This window comes from Podarcis cretensis (assembly GCF_951804945.1).
Source record: "Podarcis cretensis genome assembly, chromosome: 8".
NCBI lineage: Eukaryota > Metazoa > Chordata > Lepidosauria > Squamata > Lacertidae > Podarcis > Podarcis cretensis.
Window position 1 is genome coordinate 71,222,552 of NC_137177.1, and position 19,754 is coordinate 71,242,305.

Sequence of the window (19,754 nt, forward strand, 5' to 3'; positions counted from 1 at the left end):
AGAAGGAGGTAGAGAAGTAAGCTGACAGCTTAAAGGTACAGGGATAGTCTGAGAATATGATTGCTTCTCACTCTGTTTTAAACCCATGCAAACCCCTGTTCTGCATAAATGAACCAAGACTTCCAACAAAACCCAAAAACCCAACCCCAGTCCTAAAACACTATACAAAATTTATGAATCAACAAACAAATGGAATGTAGGGGAACAGTACATTGTATACCTTTCAGAGGCCAAGGAAAAGAGGTGCATCTTCAAAACCAGCTACAGGGAGGGATTTCCACAGTACTGGGAATATTATGAAAGTGGTGGCTGGTGCCCCTTGGAACCAAAGCCAAAGAAAGACAGAGTCAACTCAATCTAACGTTTTCCCCATTGTCCTCCATACTGAAGAAGAGAAAACTGACAGACAGCTCTACCCCCTGAACTGGTTGTAAGTAAGAAGATAGACAGATGACGTCTGGTTGAGAGCAGGCTGAAGTTGATGGGGCAGTGCCCCATTTGTCCAGAGTATTATAGAGAAGGAAAGACCATAATCCATTAAAAAGAAAAGAGGAAACACTATTTCTATGCCGTGCAAGAATTTCTGCTCCTGACAGGTCTCCCCCCCCCCCCAAAGCTGAATCCAAATCCAGAGGGGAGGAGGGGGAAGAGAGGGCTGTCACAGAAAAGATTTTGGGCAAAAGACAGATACACTAAATAGGACAGGTTATCTTTGGCTGGGGTCCAGTTTCCTGGGAAACAAGCAGAGAGGAGCTTAGCTTTCAAGGGCACTGCAGCTGTGCATAGATTTTAATGAGCACACAGGATTTTAACAAAAAAACAGCATCGAGGGTCCCAGAGATTCTACATACTCTGCAAGCTCCTTGGGGCAGAACATTTTGGTTCTGTGAGTTGTTTTACGAAAGGAGGAAAAAGCTAGCTGCAGAAACCTTGGGAAAAGAAGCCTACCAAAGGAATGGCCTTCCTTTTAACATTTCCCTTCCACACAATTATCACACTCGCATTTATCCCACTGATGCATCAATTACAAACTTTTCTCCTTGTGTGTAAGATGCCAACCCTACCAGCTTTTCAATTGCAATGGCCTTGGAGGGAGGTGGCTTGGCTCAGCTGTAACACTCCCTGCTCAACAACCATGGTTTGCAGGAGTGAGGGATGATGAGTTCCGGAATCACCATTTGCCAGCCTGGTTTATAGGGAGTGCTTAAGCCACAGTTTCCCAGTTGGGACATCAGAGGTAACTGTAGTTCAAACAAACTGCAAGGACTCTTCTGAAGCTGGGCAAATGAGAAGGGGAGTAGGGAAGAAAAAAATGCTTAAACTCGTTGCTTGTTTCAATTCTGACAAACCATGGTGAACAGCTGAACTCTGAGCCTTCTAAGGCATTATGCAAGTGCAGCAAATCTCCCTCGTTTATCTTTCTTTTATCCATGTCTGCTTGTGGACTGAAGCCCTTCCTCCAGCCAATGGAGATCTTAGTCAACCACCTCATTGGCTTCTGAGAGTTCAGCTAGCATTGCCTACACACTTTGAACCCTAACTTTTCCACCATAAGTTCTAGAAATTGCTTTTACAGTGGTACCTCGTGTTACATATGCTTCAGGTTACATACGCTTCAGGTTACAGACTCCGCTAACCCAGAAAAAGTGCTTCAAGTTAAGAACTTTGCTTCAGGATGAGAACAGAAATTGTGCTCCTGCAGCGCGGTGGCAGCAGGAGGCTCCATTAGCTAAAGTGGTGCTTCAGGTTAAGAACAGTTTCAGGTTAAGAACAGACCTCCAGAACGAATTAAGTACTTAACCTGAGGTACCACTATATATATATATATATATATATATATATATATATATATATATATGGCAAGCTGAGATTCTTGAGAACCTAAATTTTATACAACTCCGTACCATAGAAGCTAACTCCTAGGGGATGAGGGGTCTTCTTTCCCCAAAAACAATATTTGAGCGAGCCAGCCCCCAGCCCCCCAAGTAGATGGGCATTGTCATTCAATAGGTGTGCATGCACCACATCATTCATTCGATTCGGTGGGGTGGGGTTTACCTAGACCCCCCAATATTTTGTTCAAGTTGGCACCCCTGCTCAGTCCCACACTCTGTGCTTTGCCCTGTAGTCTCTAGGCTGAATTGACAGCACGTTGGACCTTCGCCTGGGAGATCAGAGTTCAGAATATACATCACCTTCCAGGCTCGACAGACTGCACACAACATTCAGCCGTAACGCCACCCAAACCAGGGAAGCACGGCAATCTGTAAAAGAGTGGCCATGGTAGATAGCCAATTGTGTGAACGATGCAAGAGTGAGCTGGCTTTAGTATGGGGAGGTGTTGCATGTGTCTGTAAGGGAAATGGCAAGCAGGTATCTGTTTCAGGGTTTCCATGCTATAAAAATGTGCTATGCCTCTTGAAAGAGATGCACCTGCCATTTCAGTTTGTTACGATGTGCAAGGCTGCCTCAGGCCAAACAGTCAGGAGCTGCTATGAGATAAGGAGAAACTTGGCTCTTTCAAATGCTTTGGTGCATAGGTGACCGAGCTGTGGGGAGAAGATGGTTAGCTTCTCCTTTACACATTTGTCCCGAAACATGTGTCTAGTGTTTCTTATGTCATCAGTGTCTGTTATCCCAAGTTTAAGGCAGTTCACAACTTATGGTCGTTTACAGCTTACATCCATCTCAGTAAATCCAGAAGGTGTCTGATGGAAAGGGGCAAGAAGGAGAAGAAGAAAAAGAAAATAGAGGGGGGAGACGCCAAGCATCTTAATCCCCCTGTTCATTCATGCTCTCCGTAATGTTCTTTCAGGCCTCTGCTGAGAATCTAGGCTTGAAATGAAGGCTGATAAATTAGTCTAGAGGGAAACAAGGCAGATTCAGCTTGTAAAAGGTCATTCCAACTTTGTTCTGGGTGAGGGTTTATCTTGACTGCAGCTGCGACAGACAATGGGCAAGACCTAAATGGCAGAAAACTTAAGCTCTGCTCGCGAAATTACTGTGCTGATAAGGTAGAATGGACTTTAGTAAGATCTAAATGGGAAAAAGGGGAGGTGGGTGTGAGTTTGGGGGGGGAAGGCCGGTATTTTTCTAACATGATTGAACAGGGATGACACAATAAGATGTGCAATTAAACCAAAGATTTCTTTTTTCCTGGGCATTATCTCAAAGTGAAGAAATATACTGCTGGCTAATCAGATAAAGAAAGGTAGGAAGAAATCCAACCTCCCTCTCTTCACAGAATGAGCTGCCCTCCGTATAAGCTTATTGTGAGGCAGGACATAAGAACCGCAGGCAGCACAAAGGCCTTCTCTCAAGTACTTACAAACACCGTTGTCATTCATCATAAATCTGTGCTCTTTCACAAAGCAGGAGGGGCCACAGATGAATTTTCAAAATCAGTTGCCCGTCAATTCTGCAGGAGTGAAATTTTGAAGCTAATCTGGAGGTTTCTGCTCAAGTAAAATGCCAGATAAATATTGTGGTAAGCCCCCCCCCCAAAAAAATACTTTGCTTCAATAAACCTAGCAATATTTCACAGGAGAGTCCTGCCATCCCAAATTTCAAATTAGAAATAACTCACGGGCACAAGGCCAAGCAAATTCCAGCTCTGGAGGAGAATGAGGGGACGTTTTTGAAGAGAGATGTTCTCCTTTCTCCAAAGACACTTTGAATTTCAAGAACATTGGGGCAAGTAACATAGTCCAGACAGATTGGGGAGGGGGGAAATGAGTTGTGAGGGAATGGGCTCTTCAGAGAGGTGCCCCTGCTTTTTTTCCCCTTTTCCCCTTTCCACTTGAACCTGCATTTCCTCACTCATTGTGAACCAATTTAATGGTTATCAGTCTGGATCTTAATTAAGTCTAACCAGCATCCACTTCTAACCTCATGGTCTGAACAGGAACCTCTTATCTGTTTGCTTTGTAGAGGGTTTAAGGGAAGAAAAAGAATGAAGAGCTGCGCGAATGAATCTGTGGGTTTTTTAGTTGGGATGAAGAAGAATTTTGTTTTGCCCAGATTTTCAAACCAGCAGAACCTAATTCACACCCCCTGAACTAATAGACAAATCGGGATGTAATCATGCATTGAATTTTGCACTGTTATAACAGTTCTCTGCTCAAAGCATATACCAAATGCATTAAAATACACATTTTATGATGAAATTAATTCATACATGCATACATCAAAAATACATGTGCACTGAATGATAAAATAAAAATTTAGCTACAGGAGTTGTTGTTTTTGTTTAAGATAAACTGGTTGGTGAGGAAATGGCATAGAATGAATGAACACCTGCAACACTGACACAGGTTGCTTCCAGACGACCGCCCTTTTGAGCATTCATCCTGATGTCTTTGGAGGAAAGGAGTGAGATGAATCTGGCTATTTATTTGGGGCTCATTCTGATTTTTTGGACAGATTAAGTTACATGATATTGCACGAAGCAAGCATTTAGTCCACACTTCTCAGTGCACTGACCCCCTCACTTTCATTATCACAAAAACCCCCACAATAGATTGCATTGTGCAAGAGCACCCCATCAAATTAAGTTGCATGACATGAATTTGCCAATATGTGACTGAATCCCACCCCAAAATGAGGACAGTATGGAAGCTTTTAGCTTACAGGAAAGACTAGATATGGAGGCTGTGGGGGAGGGGTGGGGAAAAAACCTGTCAAGGATGGAAAAATTTGCCATGTTTTGGTAAATGGGAGAGCCAACCTCTTAAGCTCATCAAAATGGCGCAAACACCACTATGTCTTCATATCAGTTTCTTTTAGTTTCTCATTTTTTCCAATCTTAAATTCATTTCCCGACATTGACACATCTATGTGCAATTTTCCTTTTCCTTTTTAAAAAAAGCCATGTAAATTGATCGGCACGTTAATGCAAATTTATCCTAATATACGAATTTTTGATTGCAATTTTGCCAAATTTACACACAAATTTCTCCAATAAAATGCATTTTTCAGGTCGTTTTCATTCATATGTGCGTTTTACGCACACGCCATCCTGTCGCATGCATTTTTGCATACATTTCTTGGCTGGAAAGTTGCTCTTCAAAATCCAGAGAAGTGCTAATTTCAAAAGATGGCTGTGTTCATGTGCTGTTTCAGAAGGTGTAAATTAGGCAAGGGGAACAAAAATGCATTCTATTACCAAAGTGTGCATATGAAACAAACATGCATACAGAAATGTGTACGTTGTGAGAAATCCACATTAAAATGCTGATTAATAATAATAAGAAGAATCACAAAGTGATATGGAAATGAGAACTGAGAAATAACAAATAGTGGTGCTGATAACACCAAGGTCACTGGTTTGATCCCCATATGGGACAGCTGCATATTCCTGCATTACAGGATGTTGAACTAGATGGTCCTCAAGGTCCCTTCCAGCTCTACAATTCTATGATTCTATCCCTCTTGCATTAGGCAGCTTCTCTGCTCAGACTATATTTTAACTTGGTTAAAATGGATTACTTATTTTGCAGAGCCTCTGAGACGCTCGATTTCAATAAATAGAACCTTTCTTCCATAAGTTTGTGCCCTGAGTCTTCTTTAAGGGCGTGATGGCAAAATACCCTTCTGTACTTCAACGTTCTTTCCTGACCGGACTTTCCAAGGGGAAGAAATCCAGATTGTGCAGAAGACTGCATTTGTAGAAAGGATAACATTCCAGGGAAAAGAAAACAGGGCCCTGTATTCTTGCAAGCTTTCCCTGACAAGGGGAAAAGGCTATTTTTCAAGCCCCATGGTCACAAATGGGCTATTCTTGGTTCTCTCACTCGTTCTCAATTTTGTTTTTAATAGAGATGATAAAATACCAGGTTCAGAGGCTGGTATTCATAGATGTCTCTCAAAGATGAAAAGAAAACATTTATTTCCTATTTCTGCTTGTGAATCAGAGTGTTCTATTTTAAGGAAAATGCCCTCTGTCGGATTACCGATGAGTTATTACCCCTTATGGAAATAAATGGCGAAATATCACAGAGGTATTCTTAGTCATTCTTTCATTGGGTGTGCACACATCCTCCCCCCTCCCTGTCTGTCTGTCTCTTGCTTCCCCTCTTATTCCTTATATACCCATGTTTCCAACTCATTCCAAGCACAGTCCCGGATTTCTTGGCACACGGGGGCCGAGAGTGACCTCTTAGCCTGCTTCTAATGTCATCCACGGGTTGAGCATCAGAGAGAGAGAGAGAGAGAGAGAGAGAGAGAGAGAGAGAGAGAGAGAGAGGCAGCTGGAAAGACATTTGCTTTCAGCAGTTTGGACATTTCATAGCCATTTCTAGGATGAAGACCAAGTTCTCTTGAAATGAGTCGGGAAGGGCCATAACTTAGTGGTACAGCATCTGCCTTGCATGCAGAAGGCCTCAACATCTCTAAGTCTGAAACACTGCCATCCACTAGAGACAATAGTGAGATGGATGGACAAATGATCCGACCTGGAATAGGCAGTGCCCTGCATTCCTGTGCAGTAGGGCATCTGCTCTGGGTTCAGTCCCAAGCAAAACAGACAATACTATGCTGACTGTGTAAGGCAGCTTCCAGCATTCCTTTGGGCAATGGGAGACAAACAACAGATTACATCAGGAGTTGATACAAGCAGGACTGGTCTTTTAAAATAAACCCTAGACAGTGCCGCTTGGCTAAGGATCTCTACCAATGTCACTTTTGAAAGGTCAAAGGTGGTGCTTCTCTTTGAGTCTTGACTCACTAAACATCACCCATACGTGGATCTCAGATCATGCAATGAGATAACAAAGGGTATCTGTGAACAGTGCCATTTAAGGCAGCATAGATAATAAACAGCACTTTCCATTATACAACACCTGCATTTTAAAAATGTAAAAACATAAAGGTAAATGAACCCTGTCAGTTAAGTCCAGTTGCAAATGACTCTGGGGTTGCAGCACTCATCTCGCTGTACTGGCCGAGGAAGCCGGCGTTTGTCCGCAGACAGTTTTTCCGGGTCATGTGGCCAGCATGACTAAGCTGCTTCTGGCGAAACCAGAGCAGCACACGGAAACTCCGTTTACCTTCCCGCCACAGCGGTACCTATTTATCTACTTGCACTTGACGTGCTTTTGATCTGCTAGGTTGGCAGGAGCTGGGACCGAACAATGGGAGCTCACCCTGTCGCGGGGATTTGAACCGCCGACCTTCCAATCGGCAAGCCCTAGGCTCTGTGGTTTAGACCATAGCGCCACCCGCACCCCAATTTTAAAAATGTATGGATTTACAAAAAGATAAAAGAAAAAAAGAAAATCAAGTTACTTGGAAAATCCCCTCCATAAAGGATCCAATTATTGTATTTTAAAAAAAAATATCTCCAAGGAAGCAAGACTCCTAAGACAGTTACACTCTGGTGGTGTAATCCTGCACACATATTAAAAGTAGGTGAATCCCACTGATCTCTATGATGGCAAAAGCCATGTTCTCTGCAAAGAGAATCACATGCTCAGCTTCCTTCAGGCTTTTAGTGATGCAAAGCCTTCCATGATTTTGTGGCCAATATTACTCTCCAGGATGTCACTTCTCAGCCTGCTCTTCATTAGCAAAATAAACAATGCTGTGATTAATGTCATTATTTACTCAATAAATGATCTAGATCATTGTGCATGCATGTGTCGCCCCCCCCACCTCTGCTCCAGGTTTTGTTTTCAAAGGACCCAGGGGTAATAAAGGGAAAACACAGTGTGATTTATTTCAGGGTGCCGTGACTTGGACGTTCTGTGTCAGCAAGCAAGGGAATAATAAGCTTGAGGGAGGAGGGTGTAAAATGCAATCCCATCGTGCAGCATAACCGAGCGCATTCTACATTTTGGACTGAGTTTTCTTCGCAAGGAAAAAGATAGGCCAATGTAGGGATCCAAATCGGCTCACATTAATGCATGCCGCTTTTTGAGCCAAATCAGGCATTACTCACAGGTAGGGACAGTTTGCAAATACCTGTATAAACCATGCCACTCCTGGAACAAAGGAAGGTAACATGGTGATGTTGGACCACAGATCACATCATCTGGGACTGAAGTTCAATATCATTGGAAGGACACTGCATTGTCTATCCCAGTCCAGGAGTTGCAGATCATGTTTGTTTAATGGAATTTGCAAAAATCAAATTCCACAAGTCTTCCTAGTATGCAGACTGGAAGTGGAGTTAATTATCAGCTTTCACACTTTCCCCAACACATTCCTCAGTGACGACAAAATAAAATAAAAATAAACATACATTTTAGAAGGTGTATTTTAACATAAAATGCCATATAAAATCTGGGTTGTAACCAACTACAGTGGTACCTTGGGTTAAGAACTTAATTCGTTCTGGAGGTCCGTTCTTAACCTGAAACTGTTCTTAACCTGAGATACCACTTTAGCTAATGGGGCCTCCCGCTACCGCCGCGCCACTACCACACAATTTCTGTTCTCATCCTGAGGTAAAGTTCATCCCGAGGTACTATTTCTGGGTTAGCGGAGTCTGTAACCTGAAGGGTCTGTAACCTGAAGCGTCTGTAACCCAAGGTACCACTGTATGTCTTGTTCTGAGTAGGTCCACTTGAAATCAACAGTGCTGATTTAGCCATGACCATCAATCTTATTGTATTTAAATATGAAAGTGGATTTTGTTCAGATGAAAAAATAAATAAATCACAGATTCTCAGAAATGGATGGAATGGATGTCTGGGTGAACATGTGCAATACTGTGCAAAGAACATGTGCACATTTGTTCAAAACACTGCCCTCACCTGCCCTCAGTGATAGCATCATATAGCCAAATTATGATTTGGTTATGTCAACCCATTTGGTTATATTTACTGTTGTCATGCCAGGTATAGTGTCATGACATCAGCCTGTTCAGTATGTGGTCCCTGATAGGTTGTGCTGTTCTAAGTGATTCTTAATTCAAGCAGCAGCATAGTGAACAAACAACATATATTGTTAAAACAGTGAATAAAATCTGGTGAACGTTTGGTGGAGCCCCAGTAATGATCACTGCTAATAAGGAGAACGGAAGATGGAAGTCCAATGGGTTTTTTTGGGTAGCTGAGAATTGTTTGCGTTAGGAGACAAAGATTTGTTGCTTTCTGTAGTAGCCGAAGAAACAAAGAGCTTTGAAGAAATGTGAGGTGCTCCTAGGAAAGTGTGTGTTCTCTCACGTCCACTGCGAAAAATAAAAATTAATAGCATTGGAAAGTCAACAACATTTGTGACAGATAATAGAAAGGGCCTGTACTGAGTCTGGCGTTCAGGAAAGAAAGGAGATATGAAGCATTACCGAGTATGTGAAAATAAACAAAGACTTTTATCAGAAGAAGAAAAGGACAAAAGTTTGCTGCAAGGTTATGGAGAAGTAATATAGGTTCTTGTTAGCTTGTATGGAACTTCCAAGAATTAAGAGCAATTTAGGGAATCTCAAACATCCAGGATTTTGCAACCTTGACACAAAACCACATATATTTGCTATGGCAGATGTCCCAAAGAGGGAATGGGTTGAGAACCTTATACAATATGACCTTACCCATTTGCAAACATAATTGTAACTAACTTTTTCCATTGAAATCAATGGGAGGTAGCTGTGCTTCCTTGAATCCTGTCCATATATGCTTATTCCAGACAACCTGCTAAGTCAGCCCAAGAGCCCAGAAAGAGCTCAGCTGAATTATGACCGAAGCTCAGCCTTGTCCAGTTGCAAGGGATCCTTTTTCAACCCAAAGTCCACATTCCTTTCTGGTCTACCTTGTGGCAGGCAGTGGAGAAGGTCACATGCCAATGGTGGGTGTGGCCAGAGGCAAAAGTGAAGAGAGAAACAACTAGAAATGTGACCTTTATATAGTAGGCTAGTTTCAGCAATCACACCTCTCTATATCCTTTAGCCAGGCAAGCAAGTGAGTCGAGTCCAGGGACGTACACCACTCAGGAAAAACACTCAGGCTGCAAAGGAGGACCAGTGAGGAGTGTGACCTGGCGACAATCCTGAGGACCATATAGATCAGGCCTGGCCAAACTTGGCCCTCCAGCTGTTTTGGGACTACAATTCCCATCATCCACTGGTCCTGTTAGCTAGGGATGATGGGAATTGTAGTCGCAAAACAGCCAGAGGACCAAGTTTGCCCATGCTTGATATAGATAGACCATAGGTCCTGGGCTTGCAGTTCCCCACTCCTGACCTAGTCCAACCACTTGTTTTCCACAGTGGCCGCCATATGCTTTCAGAAGCCCACCAGCTTGGCAATGAAGGCACAACAGTCAGACAGTGCCCAGTGCTGTCTGTTCCAGGGATAGGCAACATAGCTTCCTTCAGATGATGGAGGCTTGGAGCAATGGGAGTTGGAGTCCAGCAACATCTGGAGGACACCACATTAACTACTCCTGCTCTGCTCTAACTGGCAGCAGCTTTCCAGGGTATCAGATGGAGAAGAGACTTGTACACCACCTGCTGTCTCGTCCTTTTAACCAGAGGTACCAAGCCCCAAGCATGGGACCTTCTACATGCAAAACATGTGTTACCCTAATAAATTATGGTCTCTTTCCATTAAAAACAACAACCCTCAAATGTTGTATCCAAAGTTAGTCCTACTCAGCCTAGACCCATTGAAATAAATGGACCTGAATAGACATGTCCATGAATTTTAATGTGTCTACTCTGAGTAGGAGTAGTGTGGGCTACAACACCATGTTGCTGCTGTTATTTTCTTGGAACTTTGGAATGTTCCATTGAAAAGCATTTTTAAAAAAGGTTTATGTGTATATACAATTTAATGTTTACTGGTGGATTTAGAGGGCAGAGTAAGGACTAATTTAGGTCCCGCTGAAACCAGGAGGACAAATTAGTTATGACGGAAGTTCCATTTGTTTTGAAGACCAGGCTAACCTAGCCTGGATGCAACCCAGGGATGTCAGAAATGCATGTACACAATGGATACTATTTATTGCCTCAACATCCATCAGGGACAATTTAATGATTTACATTTTTAGAAGTATCTGCCAGGGCTGGGCCGTGGGAAGCAGTCTGGAGCCGAAGTCAGAAGGCTGGGAACTAGGATTCGGGACTAGAGAGCAATTGGGCAGGACCAGAGAACGAGCAAAAGAGGCCAGATTGAACAGTAGGCCAGAAACGCAGTACACACACATACAGGTATCCACAGGTGAACAGTGCCTGTCTCCTCATCTGATCTATGCAGATCAGTTGAGGGAGGGGTTATCACAGCAGCTGCTGGTGCCCACTGGGACTGGCAGGGCAGAACAACAGAGAGGTTGAGCCAGGGCCAATGATAGGCAGAGACAAGTCATTCTAATTTTGTCCCCAACCTCCTCTCTTTTGTCCCTAACCTACTCCTCAGCTCTAGAAGGGCAACGCCAATGCTTATTTATTTATTTTTCTTTCTTTCTACTACCACCAAAATCAGTGGGGTCTTATGAAGATGGGGGCAGAAAAATTGTTTGGGGAAACAGATCAGCCTCTACCCCAGGGCTGGGGGCGGGCGGGCTACCCACCTCTGCTTTAGAACCATGAGGTTGAGAAATTCTCCATCCTGTTTTAAGTTTCTGGAAACAAGAAGAATTACTGACAAAAGAAGAATGGAGGATGAAACTGATGGACTATGCAGAATTAGATAAATTAACAGGAAGAATTCGAAATCTGCGGGACCAGAGATTCACAGAAGAGTGGCATAAATTTACGGACTATTTGGAGAGTAATTGTGATGATCATATTACGCTTGTAGGTTTGCAAGAAGTTTTGTAAGGTGGACTATTTGAAATATTGCAAAAAAAAAAAAAAGGTAATGAGGGGGACTGTTAGTTAAGATAATTAAAGGCAATAGGAATTTAAGAAATGCAGAATAAGTGATAAGAACGGAAGACCATCAGAGGGGCTGATGGAAGTCCAAAAAGATTGTATAAGATGTGAAGTTCTGTTGTATGAATGATAACTAATATGTTTCATATATATATATATATATATATATATATATATATATATATATATATGTGTGTATATATATATATATGTATATGTATATGTATATGTATATGAGAAATTCTCCATCCCAAACTGAGTGACAGCCAGGAGTTTTAGGGAGAAGAATTTTTTTTATAAAAAATATGCACCAGGTATCTGACTCCACATGAAACCCTCTGAACAATGAGCAGCCTAGAATATCTTTTCCCAGCCTTGAATCCCTAGATGTTGTTGGACTATGACTGCTATGGTCCCTGACCACTGCCAATGCTGGCTGGGAATGGTGGGTGATTTTGTCTACCAAAGGGGAAAGCTGGACTAAAGCTACAGTAAGTCTCTAAAGGGGTTGCATATGCGGCCTTCAGAAGTTGCCTCTGTTTAGCAGCCAACCAACACTCTCTCCCCCCACACACATACAACTGACGTGCTGCGCTCCTTAAGGAATGTTTTCCTTCATTCCACAAGGTGTTTCCGTTTAGCTCATAAAATGTATATTTTAATGTGTGCAAATCCAGGCCTGCCTTCATGTCCACACCCTGCTTGGAATGGCCTGATATTTCCAAGGCTGAAAAAAAAAAAGAGGAGGTGGGAAGGAGGATGTTTCTGCAAGCAACTCCGTAAGGTGGTGCTAATCAAACATTCCGAAAGTTATGAGATTCACGGTTGAAGTATCCCAGGGCAGGAAGATCTTCTGAGGCACCTTTGTTAAATGCAGTGGAAAGCTGTTGAGAGATTTGGCAAAGGATCCTTTCCCCCCCCAACCATTTTTTTTTGGGGGGGGAGTGGGAGGAGGTAGTTTTGATAGGTTAATGATATTTATTCCTCCATTCAATAATCCATTCACATGTGTGGGGTGGCTGCGTTGCGTGTGATTGGTTCTTCTTGGGCAACCTGAGCAGAAGTCCTGATTCATTGACAGATGGTGGGAAGGTTAGGGATGGTGTGTAAAATTCCAGAGATTGCAGCCATCTAAGTTCTACTTAGATGAAACTGGCTAGAATGAATGGACCTAAGTTAACCATGCCTATTAATTTCAACAGGCTCACTCTGAGTAGGATTATATTGAATACGAACCCAGATTTGGCTAGTTAAACCTGTCATCTGATTAAATGACTGATGGGAAGCCTGTGGCCCTCTCAGACTTCATCTCCCATCAGCCCTAGCCAGCATGGCCCATACTCATAGAATCATAGAGTTGGAAGAGACCACAAGGGCCATCGAGTCCAACCCCCTGCCAAGCAGGAAACACCATCAGAGCACTCCTGACATATGGCTGTCAAGCCTCTGCTTAAAGACCTCCAAAGAAGGAGACTCCACCACACTCTTTGGCAGCAAATTCCACTGTCGAACAGCTCTTACTGTCAGGAAGTTCTTCCTAATGTTTAGGTGGAATCTTCTTTCTTGTAGTTTGGAACCATTGCTCCGTGTCCGCTTCTCTGGAGCAGCAGAAAACAACCTTTCTCCCTCCTCTATGTGACATCCTTTTATATATTTGAACATGGTGGGAACTGAAGGTGCAACAACCACTGAATGGATTTCCATTTGTGTTGAGTATTTGATGAAGTCATAAGTGTTAGTAGTGGAGAATGGGTAAGGAGCTGATTTGTTGTTGAATTAAACATGCATGGTTTTGTATATTGGGGTGGGCAGGCTTCAGCATGAAATGATGGGACATTTGCTTTGCTTGAACAAACATTCACCTAGTTCAGTATCCCATGTCCTGATCCATCCACAACAGGCACTCAAAGGGCCAAGTGATGCAGTGGGTGAGGGGCTGCAGGACTATGGAAAGCTCCAGGTGAGCAACTTGCTCCAACAAAGGCTTTCTCATGCCCTCCCACCCACCTGAAGAGTGTGAGCCCTTAAAGCAGTGGTTCTCAACCTGTGGGTCCCCAGATGTTGTTGGACTACAACTCCCATCATCCCTGACCACTGGTCATGCTGGCTAGGAGTGATGGGAGTTGTAGTCCAACAACGTCTGGGGACCCACAGGTTGAGGACCAATGCCTTAAAGGCTGCTCCCCAACCCAAGCACTTCTTCTCCTAACCTCCCCCTCTTTGCCACCGGGCAAGCATAGTAGAGCAGGAAGTACTTAAACCTTCAGGTGACTTGGCCTTAGGGGAACTCACCTGTTGGGGTCCTGTCTCGCATTCCAAAGCACAGGTGGATTGTCACAAACCCACTCCAATTCACAAGTAGATAAGAGCGTAAGGAGAGCCCTGCAGCTGCATCAGGTCAAAAGCCCATCTGGTCCAGCAGCCTTTTCTCACAGTGGCCAACCAGATGCCCATTATGGGGAAGCCTGACAGCAGGACTTGAGCGCAGCAGTTTTAAATGTTTTGAATTACTGTTCCAAACTCTTTTTCACTGATATGTGGTTTTACCCTTTTTGCAAACCACTTTGCGGTTGTCGCTTTGTGTTCGTGGTATATTAATTTTATGAAATAAATACGAAATAAATGAAATGCTCTCCCCTCACCTGTGATTCCCAGCAACTGGTCTTCAGAGGACTGCTGCCTCTGATAGTGGTGGTTTAACACACCTAACGTGGAAAGTAGCCACTGATAGATTTATCCCCTGGGAATTTGCCTAATACGCTTTCAGACCCACCCAAGCTGGTGTCTGTCATTCCCTTTTGTGACAGTAGCTTAACCATGCAAAATTCTGTCGTTTTATGCTTGTCCTGAACCTTCCAATGCCCAGCTTCACTGGATGCCCATGAGTTATAGTCTAATCAAACAGGGAGAAATGCTTTTCTCTGCCTTCTTTCTCCCCTCCATGGATTCCTCAGCCAGTGGCACAGGAGTCTTAAGACTTGGCTGCCCCGTCCTTTTTCCAGGCCTGAGACTGGGGCCACGCCACAGCCAGATGCCTCTGGAAGTGTCCAAAGTAAACTGTTTATGCATCGCATTCAGGATGTGAAAAACCCTTGCCACTTCATGCATCTGACACTTGGCTCGACAATAAATCAGCCAGATCTTTTACATGCCACAGCTCTCAATGCCTTTTCCACCGGCACCTCGCTAACAAGGCCGCTCTTCTGGAATCTGTCCCCATGGAAAGCATCACACTTTTGCCTTGTGAAGAGGAAATCCTCCACCCTCCCAACACCTTTGGGGTACAAGGGAGGAGGGAGGGGAGATGTACAATGGCAACAGGAATGCCAGCCTAAGAACACGGAAAGTCACACATGTAAGAGGAAGGAAGGTTGGGAGATGATCTGGTTTCTAGCCAGATTCTTTTAACAATGCTCAGATTAGGAGAAGAGCAGGATCCGGTGATTGCCAGGAAAATTATTTATCATCACAGGTGAAGAGGACCACCACAAGTGCCAAGCGGGAAGATGTCTATCCTTGCAGATCAAGTACTATATACAAAGACATCACCAATGACAGTCAGCAGTAGGTACATGCAGTGGTGGCTGGTGCTCACTGGGACTGATAGGCTGGAAGGCAGGGAGCTCAACAGTAAGGGGAGCCAGAGCCAATGATGGACAAAACCATTGCTTCCTCCCAGCCCATGCAAGTTTGCAAGCCCTCCATGGCAGATCATGTGGATTCTAACCTTCCGCATGAGATGAGAGGACCTGGCTGAGATGAGAGCAGACTGGCATTGCTGGGGCAGTTGCCACTGTGCTCTAATGGACCAGCTTCCTGTGGATATATGGAATCACTATTCAAAACAGAGGTGCTCAAAAATGTGAGCATCCATGCTCGATGCAGAGGTGGCCTCATCCAAGATAGGCACAGACCACCTGTTGAGTTTGCAGAGACTCAAACCACAGCTTGCACTTCTATCAAGGGGTCTACCAGCCTCACAACTCCCGCCTGTAAAGGACTGCTCCATTCAGCCCAGGAAATGCAGGAGCTGAATGGTGCTGCCTGCTCTGTTCCTTCTTCCTTCTCTCCCTCTCTGAGGTACACCCCCCCCCTTGGGGAAAAAGGGGGTCAGGAGGAACTGGGCTGCAAGAGTGCGTCAGCCGATGCTTTAAAATGGGGTGGTGGTAAAGCTGTGGCCCTACAATTCCCATCATCCCTGGTCATCAGTCATGCTGGCCAGGGCTGATGTGGGTTAGAGTCCAATAACATCTAGTTGGCTGCAGGTTTCCTAAAGTAAAGGTAAAGGGGCCCCTGACCATTAGGTCTAGTCGTGACTGACTCTGGGGTTGCGGCGCTCATCTCGCTTTATTGGCCAAGGGAGCCAGCGTACAGCTTCCAGGTCATGTGGCCAGCATGACTAAGCCGCTTCTGGCGAACCAGAACAGTGCACGGAAATGCCGTTTACTTTCCCACTGTAGCGGTACTTATTTATCTACTTGCACTTTGACGTGCTTTCGAACTGCTAGGTTGGCAGGAGCTGGGACCGAGCAATGGGAGCTCACCCCGTCGAACCGCTGACCTTCTGATCGGCAAGTCCTAGGCTCTGTGGTTTAACCCACAGCACCACCTGCATCCCCAGGCAGGTTTCCTACCTTTGCTTTAAAAAGTGTTTTCTATGAAGCAGCCCAACAGAGGTTTTTTTGGGGGTGAGAAAGTGGTAGCTTCCCATAGATTCCCATACCTAGCTAAGAATGTACAGTGGTACCTCGGGTTAAGAACCTAATTCATTCTGGAGGTCTGTTCTTAACCTGAAATTGTTCTTAACCTGAAGCACCACTTTAGCTAATGGGGGGGGGGCTCCTGCTGCCGCTGCACCGCTGGAGCACGATTTCTGTTCTCATCCTGAAGCAAAGTTCTTAACCCGAGATACTATTTCTGGATTAGCGGAGTCTGTAACCTGAAGCGTATGTAACCCAAGGTACCACTGTACTTATCCACGCAGAATGGCCAGGATACAGAGGTCTCAGCATGGTGACAAGAGTCCCCTGCTTAAGAAAGCTCAGCTGTGTGAGTTTGGGTTTTTTTTTGTGTTTTTTGAGGTTAACACAGGTCCCAGTCAGTTTTGCTTTTGGACAGCTTCCCTGCCTGTTGAGAGAAGAAGTTCCTAAAACTAGCAGCGCCTTTCCGACAGGTTTAGTGGGAAGCAAATGCAACCTGTCAAGCAGCTACATCTCGTGTTTGCCTTGACTCTCACCCAGGACAGGAAGCAAAAACACCAGCAGTTCCATTTATTGCCTGACCAAAAAAAAAAAAAGGAGCTCTCAAATATGTTCCTAGAAAGTGAGCTGCTTTTCTAGTTCCAGTTTTCCTGTCAAAGTTAAGAGAAAATTGTCCATCATGTTTATATTTTGTGAGGAGAGGGGGGGCAGGACTTCTCATACCGCTAGAGATATTTAGCAGTGAGTTCAATAACTATATGAAGACTGTTTACAAAATCAGGTTTTAAAAGCTTTGCTGTCAGAAACTGAACATATAACTAGGTCTGTGGGCACAGCATTCTATGCAGTGTTGCTGTTCTTAAGACACCCACACATTCTGTTCCAAGTATATTCAGATTCTATGCATCTGGAAAACAGAGAAAACCTGTCTTCCTTTGCAAGAGTTTCTCAGCCCTTCTGCTAGCATGGTACAGAGTACTCAGAATGTCAGCATAGGACCGGGGAACTAGGGTTCAAATCCCTGCTCAGCCATGAAGCTCACTGGGGTGACCATGGGCCAGCCACAGTCCCTCTGCTTAACCTACCCCACAGGGTTGTTGTGATGGGGAGGGGCAGAACCACATAGCCACCTAGGAGAAATGGTGAGATAGAAATGCAAAACAGTAAAGAAGAAGAAGAAGAGTTTGGATTTGATATCTTGCTTTATGACTACCTGAAGGAGTCTCAAAGTGGCTAACATTCTCCTTTCCCTTCCTCCTCCACAACAAACACTCTGTGAGGTGAATAGGGCTGAGAGACTTCAGAGAAGTGTGACTAGCCCAAGGTCACCCAGCAGCTGCATGTGGAGGAGCAGGGAATTGAACCCGGATCACCAGATTACGAGTCTACCGCTCTTAACCACTATACCACACTGGCTCTCAAACAAATAAAAGGGGGAGGTTCTCAAGGGTCTGATGCTAGCAAGTGGACATTTGCTTCCCCACCCCCAAATGCCAGCAAGCCCAACCCCTGACCACTACCCTCCTTTTAAACCAGCATTCCCATCAGTGCTGAACTTTGAATTTCCCACAAAGCCCTTAAAAAAAGCCATTTCTCAAGAATTCAATCTTATGAGGCCATGGACCCTATAAAGAATGGCTGTGGAACTTCCAAAAAGTGTGTTTGTGGGACTGAAACCGAAACATTCATAACAATAAATAATCATTGCACAATAAAAATCAGAATATCCACGAAGACATGAAATCAACAAAGCCACTCTTCTTCCCGGTCCTGGAGGTCCTCCAAAGCCAAACCAATCACCATCGTATTAGTCAAAAGCCTTCTTACCTCCCATCCAAAGTTTGCTTCTTTCAACGTCGTCCTTGGAAAGGTTATGTAAGGCCCGAATCTTTCCCCAATTTCAATCTTCTTTTTGGTCCAGATGCCCAGCCCTGCGCCTGGAATGGAAGACTCCCTCAGCTCAAAGTCGGGCGGGATTGGAATGTCATCGGGGATGTAGACGGGAGCTTCATACGGAGAGCCTTCCTTGGGGTTGAAGTCCTCTCCGGCGGGGAAAGGGGATGGCGGCCCCACGGGGATGGGGGACATGATGCTGTCCTCGGTCTCCTCCTCCCCGCTCTCGCCTGCTAGGAGGTCTGCCTCGGTTTCGTACATGTTGTTCACAATCTCGTTGTCACCTTGAAAACACACACACAAACAGAAAGGGATAAGCGGTGAAATCCTCTTCTCTTGGGCAAAGGGAATCGTCAAGCACTCCCTGGGTACCAAGGCAGTGAGATTAGCCTCAGAAACAGGCCTCTGTGGAACCAGGGGAGGACCTGACAGGCTTCATAAGGACTGCTGCTGCCCAGCAGAGAATACTGCTTCTTATGCCCTTTTAAAATGTGTTGGGGTGTGTGTGTTATTGTTATCTTAGAGCCACCATATGTCTGTATTTCCCCGGACATGACCAAGATTTCAAAGGCGGAATTGACATTGGGGAGGGGGGATTTCTAAAAGGTGGTGCTTTGCCCTGGATCTTAGGCAAGTCAATGGAAAAATTGTGTATTTTTGGCATTTTTGTTAAAAAGAAAAGCACAACAACTTGGGCATCTTCCTACACAAAAAGCTCAACAAATTTTGGGGTGTCCTGGTTTTTTATTTTTTGAAAAATGGCAACTCTTGTGTTATGTTTTTTGTGCTTTTATATTTTATCCTGTGAACTGCCCTGAGACCTGTGGGTATAGGGCAGTATATAAATTCACTAAATAATGATTTAAAAAATGCTAGTTGAAGATTCTGTTGACTCTATCAACCACTGACATTGTTTAAAGAGATGGAAAGGACCAAGTTTTGCATGTGGAAGGTCCCATCATCTCCAAGTAAGGATGGGAATGTCCCCTTCCTGAACCCCTGGAGAGCCTCTGCCAGTCAGTGTAGACCAAGGGTCTGGGAATAAGGGTAAGGCTAGGGATGAATTTGAGCAAGGAACACATGGGGACAGTGTGCTACATTTACTATTTCCCTCTAATATTTCTATGTATTTTAGCAAAGCAAAAGCCATGCATATATCAGCTTCGCAGGCCAAGATGTGTGCATCTGAGTGAACTATGTAAGGCCATGTTTATTTTTTGCAAGCAATGGCAATTCCTGAGTCACAAGCAGCTCATCTTTGCAAACTTACTGGGAAAAGTACCGTACATATTCCTTTATTGAGGAAAGTTGTTCAAAAACAATATGCCTCCCCCCCTCTCTCTCCATCTCCCCCA

General features: G+C 44.3%; 1 protein-coding gene across 4 annotated transcripts in view; it reads right to left on the reverse strand.

The window, feature by feature from the left end:
* The window catches only part of PRDM16 (PR/SET domain 16), a 448,370-nt gene that overhangs the window by 259,950 nt on the left and 168,666 nt on the right, over positions 1-19,754 (reverse strand). For all 4 annotated transcript variants that reach the window (XM_079986789.1, XM_079986791.1, XM_079986788.1 and 1 more), the window contains exon 2: positions 18,334-18,683. In XM_079986789.1, coding sequence (XP_079842915.1) covers positions 18,334-18,683 — 350 coding nt within the window. The remainder of the gene's footprint in view (positions 1-18,333; positions 18,684-19,754) is intronic.